Source organism: Lemur catta, chromosome 18 (genome assembly GCF_020740605.2).
Source record: "Lemur catta isolate mLemCat1 chromosome 18, mLemCat1.pri, whole genome shotgun sequence".
Classification (NCBI taxonomy): domain Eukaryota; kingdom Metazoa; phylum Chordata; class Mammalia; order Primates; family Lemuridae; genus Lemur; species Lemur catta.
In genome coordinates this window covers 37690130-37698896 of record NC_059145.1, presented here as the reverse complement: position 1 = coordinate 37698896, position 8767 = coordinate 37690130, and the positions used below count along the sequence as shown (strand labels likewise).

The following is an 8767-nucleotide window of genomic DNA, read 5'->3' as shown; positions in this document are numbered from 1 at the left end:
GAGCTGCTCTCTGGTTGCGAGAAGAGGGAAGGGATGGATGCTACTCCCCATCTCACGGTTTCTGTGCCTGAAGTTGGGTCAGGTTCTCCAATGACTCCAGCCACTGTCCTTGGAGAATGAACGCTTCCTCAATGGGCTTGGGCACCTGGGCGCCTTTGCCCTCACCTCACCTAGGGAGAAGAGGTCCTCCCCCTGGAAGTGAATAGGAAGGCAATGGCCAGCGAGAGGTCAGCGTGGCAAGCTGCGGTAACTGCTGGTTCACCCTTGGCTCCATGGCCCTGCCCTTCCAGCCTGCCATCTGCCGGGACGCCCACAGCAGAGGGTGGGACCCAGTGGCGCTAAGGAGCCTATGATGACTCCACAAACTGCAGGTTTGTTGTCTCCAGTTTGTGTGTCTGGACTCAGCCAGGTCTCACCTGCACGCACAGCCATAGTCCTCGTGGCCTTTCTGGGGACTGCTGCAGATGAGCCTGAACGCAGAGGATGCCCGGGATGTGGGCCGCAGGTCTCGGACAGAGCCTAGGGATCAGCGTGAGTTAGTCCTTGGGGCTGTCAACCCCGGACCCCAGTCGAGAGATGCCGCGTGGGCGGGAAATCGCCCATGCCTACCCTGGGACTTGGAAGGACACCAGGTAAAGAGGCCGCTGGGTCACGGCCCCAGACTGCGGAAGCTGCCACTCCTCCAATCAGCGCGGGCCCCAGCGCCTGCAGGTGCCCCCAGAGCGGCAAAGCACGCCCGGAAGCCCGACGCCTAGGACCAGCTCGGCTCACTGGGGCCCGCGGCCACGCGAGCTACCCCTACTCTCAGGGACTCCCATCGCTGCCCTTAGCCTGGAGCCTCGGCCCGCGCGGTGGCGCCAGACCGCGCCGCGGAGCACTCACCCGCATCACGTGGCCCGGGGCGGCGCACCCCGATGACGCACGCGCGGCGCCGCTCTCGCCCTGGCCGGCGCAGTCACGTGGTACGGCCGGCGCAGCCTGCTAACGAAACGCCCGGCCCCTCGGCGCCGCTCCCGCCCCGCCCCGTCGCCGCCGCCGCGCCGAGTCCTTTTGTCCAAGATGGCGGCGCCGGGGGCGCTGCCTCCTCGGCTGCCGCCGCCGCCGCTGTGAGGAGCCTGCGGGCCGCCCGCCCGCCGCGCCAAGGCCATGAAGCGGCAGAGCGAGCGAGACTCGAGCCCGAGCGGGCGCGGCTCGTCATCGTCGGCTAAGCGGCCGCGGGAGCGCGAACGGGAGGCGGAGGCGGGCGGGCGGCGGGCAGCGCACAAGGCCTCCGCCGGCGCCAAGCACCCGGTTCCAGCGCGAGCTCGCGACAAACCCCGCGGTAGCGGGGGTGGCGGGGGCGGACATCGCGATGGCCGTGGCGCTGGGGACGCGAATCACCGTGCGAGCAGCGGCCGCTCCTCGGGCTCCGGCGCCGGCGGTGGGGGACGCGGCGGCAAGGCCTCAGGGGACCCGGGCGCCTCGGGCGCATCGCCCCGTGCGTCTCCACTGCCGCCGCCTCCGCCGCTGCCGGGGGTCGAGCCCGCGGGCCCCGGCTCCTCGGCGATCGCGCCGGAGTACAAGACACTGCTCATCAGCAGCCTGAGCCCCGCGCTGCCCGCCGAACACCTCGAGGACCGGCTCTTCCACCAGTTCAAGCGCTTCGGCGAGATCAGCCTTCGCCTGTCGCACACACCTGAGCTGGGCCGTGTGGCCTACGTGAACTTCCGGCACCCGCAGGACGCGCGCGAGGCCCGCCAGCACGCCCTGGCCCGCCAGCTGCTGCTCTACGACCGGCCGCTCAAGGTAGAGCCAGTATACCTGCGCGGCGGCGGCGGCGGGAGCAGCCGGAGAAGCAGCAGCAGCAGCGCTGCCGCTTCCACGCCGCCCCCAGGACCGCCCGCGCCCGCCGACCCACTTGGCTACCTGCCGCTGCACGGAGGCTACCAATACAAGCAGCGCTCGCTGTCCCCGGTAGCTGCCCCGCCCCTGCGGGAGCCCCGTGCCCGCCACGCTGCCGCAGCCTTTGCCCTGGATGCTGCTGCCGCAGCTGCTGTGGGACTGTCGCGGGAGCGGGCCCTAGACTACTACGGGCTGTACGACGACCGCGGGCGCCCCTACGGCTACCCGGCCGTGTGCGAGGAGGACCTCATGCCCGAGGATGACCAGCGGGCCACACGCAACCTCTTCATTGGGAACCTGGACCACAGTGTATCTGAGGTGGAGCTGCGACGGGCCTTCGAGAAGTACGGCATCATTGAGGAGGTGGTCATCAAGAGGCCTGCCCGTGGCCAGGGCGGCGCCTATGCCTTCCTTAAGTTCCAGAACTTGGACATGGCCCATAGGGCTAAGGTGGCCATGTCGGGGCGGGTGATAGGCCGCAACCCCATTAAGATAGGTTATGGCAAGGCCAACCCCACCACACGCCTCTGGGTGGGTGGCCTGGGACCTAACACCTCACTGGCGGCTCTGGCCCGGGAGTTTGACCGCTTTGGGAGCATTCGGACCATTGATCACGTCAAAGGAGATAGCTTTGCCTATATCCAGTATGAGAGCTTGGACGCAGCCCAGGCCGCCTGTGCTAAAATGAGGGGCTTTCCTTTGGGTGGTCCGGACCGCAGGCTCCGTGTGGATTTTGCCAAAGCAGAGGAGACTCGGTATCCCCAGCAGTACCAGCCCTCACCCCTCCCTGTGCATTATGAGCTTCTCACAGATGGATATACCCGCCATCGAAACCTGGATGCCGACCTGGTGCGGGATAGGACCCCCCCACACCTCCTGTACTCAGACCGAGACCGGACCTTTTTGGAAGGGGACTGGACCAGCCCCGGTAAAAGCTCCGACCGCCGAAACAGCCTGGAGGGCTACAGCCGCTCAGTGCGCAGCCGGAGTGGTGAGCGCTGGGGGGGAGATGGGGACCGTGGCATGCCCAAGCCCTGGGAAGAGAGGCGGAAGCGGAGGAGCCTTTCCAGTGACCGTGGGAGGACAACCCACTCCCCTTATGAGGAACGGAGCAGGACCAAGGGTGGTGGGCAGCAGTTGGAGCGAGGCTCGGACCGTACCCCTGAGCGCAGCCGCAAAGAGAACCACTCCAGTGATGGCACCAAGGAGTCAGGCAGCAACTCCCTCAGCAACAGCAGACACGGGGCTGAGGAGCGTGGCCACCACCACCACCACCACGAGGCTCCAGACTCTTCCCATGGGAAGAAGACAAGAGATAGCGAGCGCAATCATCGGACCACTGAGGCTGAACCCAAGCCTCTCGAAGAGCCAAAACATGAGACCAAAAAGCTAAAGAATCTTTCAGAGTATGCACAGACACTACAGCTGGGTTGGAATGGGCTTCTCGTGTTGAAAAACAGCTGCTTCCCAACATCTATGCACATCCTAGAGGGGGACCAGGGAGTTATCACAGGTCTCCTCAAAGACCACACTTCGGGGAGCAAGCTGACCCAGCTGAAGATTGCCCAGCGCCTTCGACTGGACCAACCCAAGCTCGACGAGGTCACACGACGCATCAAGCAGGGGAGCCCCAATGGCTATGCAGTCCTCCTAGCCACCCAGGCGACCCCCAGTGGGCCTGGCACTGAGGGGATGCCCACAGTGGAGCCAGGCCTGCAGAGGCGGCTTCTCAGGAACCTGGTCTCCTACTTGAAACAGAAGCAGGCCGCAGGGGTGATCAGCCTGCCAGTGGGTGGGTCCAAGGGCAGAGACAGCACAGGCATGCTCTATGCCTTCCCACCCTGCGACTTTTCACAGCAGTACCTCCAGTCAGCACTAAGGACATTGGGCAAGCTAGAAGAAGAACACATGGTGATAGTCATAGTCAGAGACACTGCCTAGCCCAAACCTGTCTTTTCCAGCTCTATGTTTGTGTCACAAAAGCAGTTATTTTAAAATCTGATCCACTCTTTACCCTACACCCTTGGTTTGAATTCTCTGCTGGGTTATTTTGGTTCTTTTGGTGGGGATCAAAGTCCTATCCACCACCAAAAACTAAGTTCTTAGATTTGGGGGGATTTATTTTTTTTACAATGATGAGAAGGGACTCCTGTTACGTTGATTTCTAGTGTACAAGATACTGTCTGCTGTGTTCTGTATTTTTTTAATTTTTTGACTAACTGTATGGAAAGTTGTCAGTAAAGCCTTTGTCAGAGGATGGATTTTTAATCCTGTTCAGAGTCCTGGTTTAATCAAGGTACGAATGGAAGACTTTTCGCTAGTGCATGTACACAAATGCCCTACATCATCTTTCCAGCATGTCCAAAAGTCCTGCTGCATTAGTGGCTCTCAGCCTGACCTCACTGCTCTTCAGGCTGGGAGGACTATACTCACACTTGTTTTTAATCTTGGCTGATGGCCGGCAGGCTTCAATTTGGCCTCTGAACCCTGTCGTACCAGCCTGGAATAGAGCCCATGCAAAGTTAGAGGGTGAGCCTAAGTTCTGTGGCCAGCAGCTAGTGGTAGTTTTTCTGCCCCAAACAATGTGCGTCCATCAGTTTGAGCTGTGTCTCTTGGACAAAGTGCCTAACCTCAAAGCCTGTGTGACGGCAGGTAGTCTTCAGCAGGTGTGTAGTCTTGTACACGGAGGAGGAACAATGCAATATTGATGCCAAGGGGTCTTGGTGCTGCCAATCCATGCAGGCGCCCTCTCTTGTTCAGACTGCCAGGAGGCCAAATAATGGAATGGAGGGTTAGCAGCAGCTTGCCTTGGTTTATTCTTGAACTTTACCCAGATGTTTGTGAGTTATGGCTCTTGGTTGTTCAGAGCTGATGTGTAATAGAGCAGGGCCTGTACCCAGTCATACATAGAGTTTCGTGGGGGACACAGTCCCTGAAGTACTTTTACCAAGTGCAATGGGTTAACAGGAGATGCCCTTGATAACTGATAGTGGTTTCCCAGGTGCAAGGTCAGAGCAGGTGCCTAGACCTCATGCTCTGATACTGAGGAGGTGGTGACCACTGGGAAGTAGGTCTTTCTCGTGGGGGAAAGGTGTTGGGCAGGACTAGAGCTTGAAGCCACTCAAGCCATGCTGGGGAGGAAAAGGATGTGGAGGCATCCTCTAGCTGGAAGGGAAAGGTGGCCTGAAGTCTTAAAATTTTGCCTTCCCAGAACACAGTTGTCACTGTAGAACACAGTGCAAATACCATTCTTCAGACTTTTGTGTGGCAGCTTGGATGTTCCAAAAGGGATCGTTGTCAGGGCTGAGGAGAATGGAATCCCTGCTAAGAGAAATGAGCTCCCGAATGACCAGGAACTCCAGGTGCTGCTGGCCATGCCATCCTCTCTCCAGGTCTGGTCCACTACCGCAGCTAGCACAAAGCAGCACGGGTGAGAGCTGGAGGTGAGAGAGGCTTTGTGGAGCTAGGGCTCAGTACAGACTGCATGGAAAGTACATGCCAGCCCACAAGGACAATGAAAGAGCTGTCAGTGACCTCGAGAGATTTGGAACAAACGGGAAGGTGCCTGGGGAAGTATCACTGGGCTTCAGCTGGTGCTCATGAGAGAACAAGCACATTCATAACAAAACATTAATGCAAGGAAATGTTAAACATGTTTATTTGCCTGTTTTTACCTGAGCTGTGGCTGTAGCTGCAGGTAACTAAGCAAGTCAGTCTGGGGCATAGCAGGACGCACCTGTACCATTCCAGGGTAGCTGGTACTGCCAGAAACCGGAGTGGGCCTTGTCTTGTTGAAGGCACATGGGTAGAGAAGACACTTCAGCCTTTTCCCTGTCCACCTCACTTCAGGGAAGGGTGCCTTCTGGCCCCAGAAAGAACTCCCAACTTTTGGTGAAGAGCCACACCCAACGTGTAACCTTCCTTTCTCTTCCCTGGACCTCAGCCACTTCCTTCCTTTGGCTCTTAAGACATAGCAGGTTTTATGACCTCTCAGAAGGGCCTTGGCCAGCACTAGTGAGGGTAGGTCAGGTGGCAAGGCCCTGGTTGCTTTATGAGACTGGCCAGTGTGAGAACTTAACTGCCGGTGTACAGGGCCTCCACCTAGGGTTCAGGTCCTCAGACGTTACAGGCAAAAAGCACAAGGCTGCAAAATTTGCCTCATTGGTGGTGTGCTGCTATTCCACATTTTCCGATGTGACTCTGATTTTGAGTCCTGGTAGAATAAAGAAAAAGGGTTAATATTTCCCTAGCCTCTCAGAATTCTGCTTTTCTGTTAAAGGCCCCCATCTCCACCTTAGAGAACTGTGGGCACTCCCAAGAGCTCCTGGCAGGGAGACTGGCTCAGTGGAGTTAATGACTAGAATATAGTGGTTTTACTGCTTCTTGATTTTTAACCTGTTCTCTTCTAATACATTCAGTCCCAGCCATCTAAGTGGTAGTATTACCATTTAAGCTGAGGCAGGAAGCAAATTAAGAGCTGAGACCTCTGCTATCTAGAGGACCAGGAGGTACCTGTGTGACACAGGTCCCCTTCAGTGTGTGTGGCATGTTGTATGGCACTCCTGAGCCCACCTGCCCCTGGAGAGTTGTAGCCATCTTGTATTGCTTGTTTATTTCACAACAACCAAACTTGTATCTTCTCCTCTTGGTAAAAGAAGAAAAGCCTCTTTAGCTGGATAATACCTATGTAACAAACCAAGAAGCTGTTACTTGGGCAAAATCAAAGGAATAAAGAGACTAGGGACTTACGTTTACTGTGGGAAGGAAAAGGGGGTGGAGTGGGGGGAATGAAAAAAGGCAGGAGCCCCTGGCACTTTCCCTGGTTACAGAGTTTAACTATTGGCCAATTTTAGAGGCCTCTGAAGGATCTTTCTGCAAACCCAGACCAAGCCCCACTGTCCCTTTCAGGAAACAGTAATGGCCATCACCCCAACTACGAGGATGGCCAAAATGTTTTTACTCCATAGATTTGACAGCTCATTCTTCAAAACTTCCCAGGACCCCTCCCTTTCCAGCTCCACCAAATCTGTACTTGGGGGCTTGATCTTTAGAACGTGAGAAAGATGTGTCCACAGTGAACAATGCCCTGAGCTCTCTTCTCTGCGCTGTCTCCCCACAACCCCCATATTACCCTTAGAAAGATAGGTCCTACCCCCAAGAGAGAGCTGTAGGCCACGCTTAGATACTGTGACTAAGCTACTTTTCTCCCTGGAGTGTTTTATTTAGGCAGAACCTTTTCACCACCATCCTGGTCTGCCTCTCTTGGAAGATGTCTTCTCTATGGCCTGGCTAGAGCTACAAGAAAGGGATACACCCCACTATGGTAAAAGAGAACAGGGAAAGGCCATAAACAAAGACAGACCTGTAATTTATTTTGTATTTTTTTTAAATAAATACACTTTACATTAAAGAAAAAGGCCTTTGATTTGTAATTTCCACATCTGGGAGAAAAGGAAGAAAGAAAGATTTCTGAAAAACCGAATCACAAAGAAAAACAGAGGGAGTGAACTTATATCCTAAGTTCTCTCAACTCTAAAAAACCAATATCCACAATGGCCAAGCTGCCCCCAACCATGAAGGTGGGTGAATTTAGGCATTTTACTCAGCACACAAGCAACGCCTTCCTTCCCACCTCTGGCACGAAGCAAAACAAACTAATCTGACAGCATATGAGGCAACAAAACAGATTAAAAAAATCATATATTATATTTATAATAAAATATTCTTAATCCTTATCAATTTAAGAAACCACGATTTTCCTTTTCATTTAAATATGTATGTAAAAATGCCTCTATATTGTTCTTTAGACATCATTTTCTTTCAAAGAAAATGAAGCACAGGGACAAGAGACCTGGTGGATATAAGTTCATACCCTCAGTTATAAATGCCTGTTTGTTTTTTTTTCTTTTTTAAGTTTTATAAAAAACTATTTCTTGTTCTTTAAGTAAAGAACGTTATACAAAGAAAATATATTGTGAAATAACCCCAGAGACATGTTTTGTTTTTTTTCCCTTGAAGAAAGATATGTCCATCCTAGGAGAAGAGGGGAAAGCAGAATAGGGCCTAATCCCTGTTGTCTTTTTGTGGTTGTTATTGTTTTCAGAAGGACCCTCAGATTCCAATGAGACTCTCTAAGCCACAATCCTCTGAATGCAGGGCATGCAGTTCCTTAAAAGACAGACAGCCCTGGGAGAAAGGGAAGGGAAAGTGTTCTGAATTCATCTGACTCAGTTTCTCGCCTGCCAAGAATCTCTTCCAAGTGGTGATGGCTCCTCACTCATTCAGAGATAAGATGATGTCATCTTCCAAATCAGAGTTGTCAGAGCTGTCAGCTGAAAGGGAAGAAAAGGGAGAGACTAGATTATGCGCTAAGCTTACAGGAAGCTTTCAGGAGGGAAGCACCTGTGCAAGATTAACTACCAGTTTCCAGAAAGAAGAAAACACATCAATTAACTCCCTGGAGCTGGCTCTGGAGAATATAGCTGTTGCTGGCAACAGTGGTCGCCCCTGGGACCTCTTGCTTTTTCTATCTTTCAAAGAGCCTAGCCATGGTGCCCTCTGCTTCCTGCCTAGGAGGCCCTGAGGGATCTAGCCAGCACCCTCTGAAGCTTCCACCCATGGTACCCTGAATGGCTACAAAGGGGCAGGGCTTAGGGGAGCAGTGAGTGAGCCTCCATGGCCCTTGGCCTCACGTTCTTCAAGGACAGACACAGGCCTGCCTGACCCCAAGGGACCACTAAAAAGGCAGACTAAGTCCAAGCAAAATTGAGAGATTTATCTGTTCTTAAACTCCTTAGCCACTCCCTTCTCCAATCCTCAGAAGACTGACTGCACAAAAGCAGAGATAGCCAACCTAGATTCATTCCTCTGTGATTTCTGAATATAA

The 8767-nt window shown here is 54.2% G+C and overlaps 2 protein-coding genes across 2 annotated transcripts in view; one reads left to right on the top strand and one right to left on the bottom strand.

The window, feature by feature from the left end:
* The first annotated feature begins 1026 nt into the window (after positions 1-1026).
* RBM15B (RNA binding motif protein 15B) lies at positions 1027-4149 on the top strand. Its single transcript, XM_045530112.1, has one exon. It carries the CDS (start codon positions 1147-1149, stop codon positions 3820-3822), a length of 2676 nt encoding a protein of 891 aa, XP_045386068.1. The 5' UTR covers positions 1027-1146; the 3' UTR covers positions 3823-4149.
* Positions 4150-7230: 3081 nt separating this feature from the next.
* Positions 7231-8767, bottom strand: part of DCAF1 (DDB1 and CUL4 associated factor 1) — a 69772-nt gene continuing 68235 nt past the window's right edge. The window contains exon 24 of the mRNA XM_045530109.1: positions 7231-8213. Within this exon, the coding sequence (XP_045386065.1) occupies positions 8155-8213 (59 nt within the window). The 3' untranslated portion in view covers positions 7231-8154. The remainder of the gene's footprint in view (positions 8214-8767) is intronic.

Coding starts and splice junctions, on each gene's coding strand:
- RBM15B (XM_045530112.1), top strand. CDS start 1,147: ATGAAGCGGCAGAGCGAGCGAGACTCGAGCCCGAGCGGGCGCGGCTCG.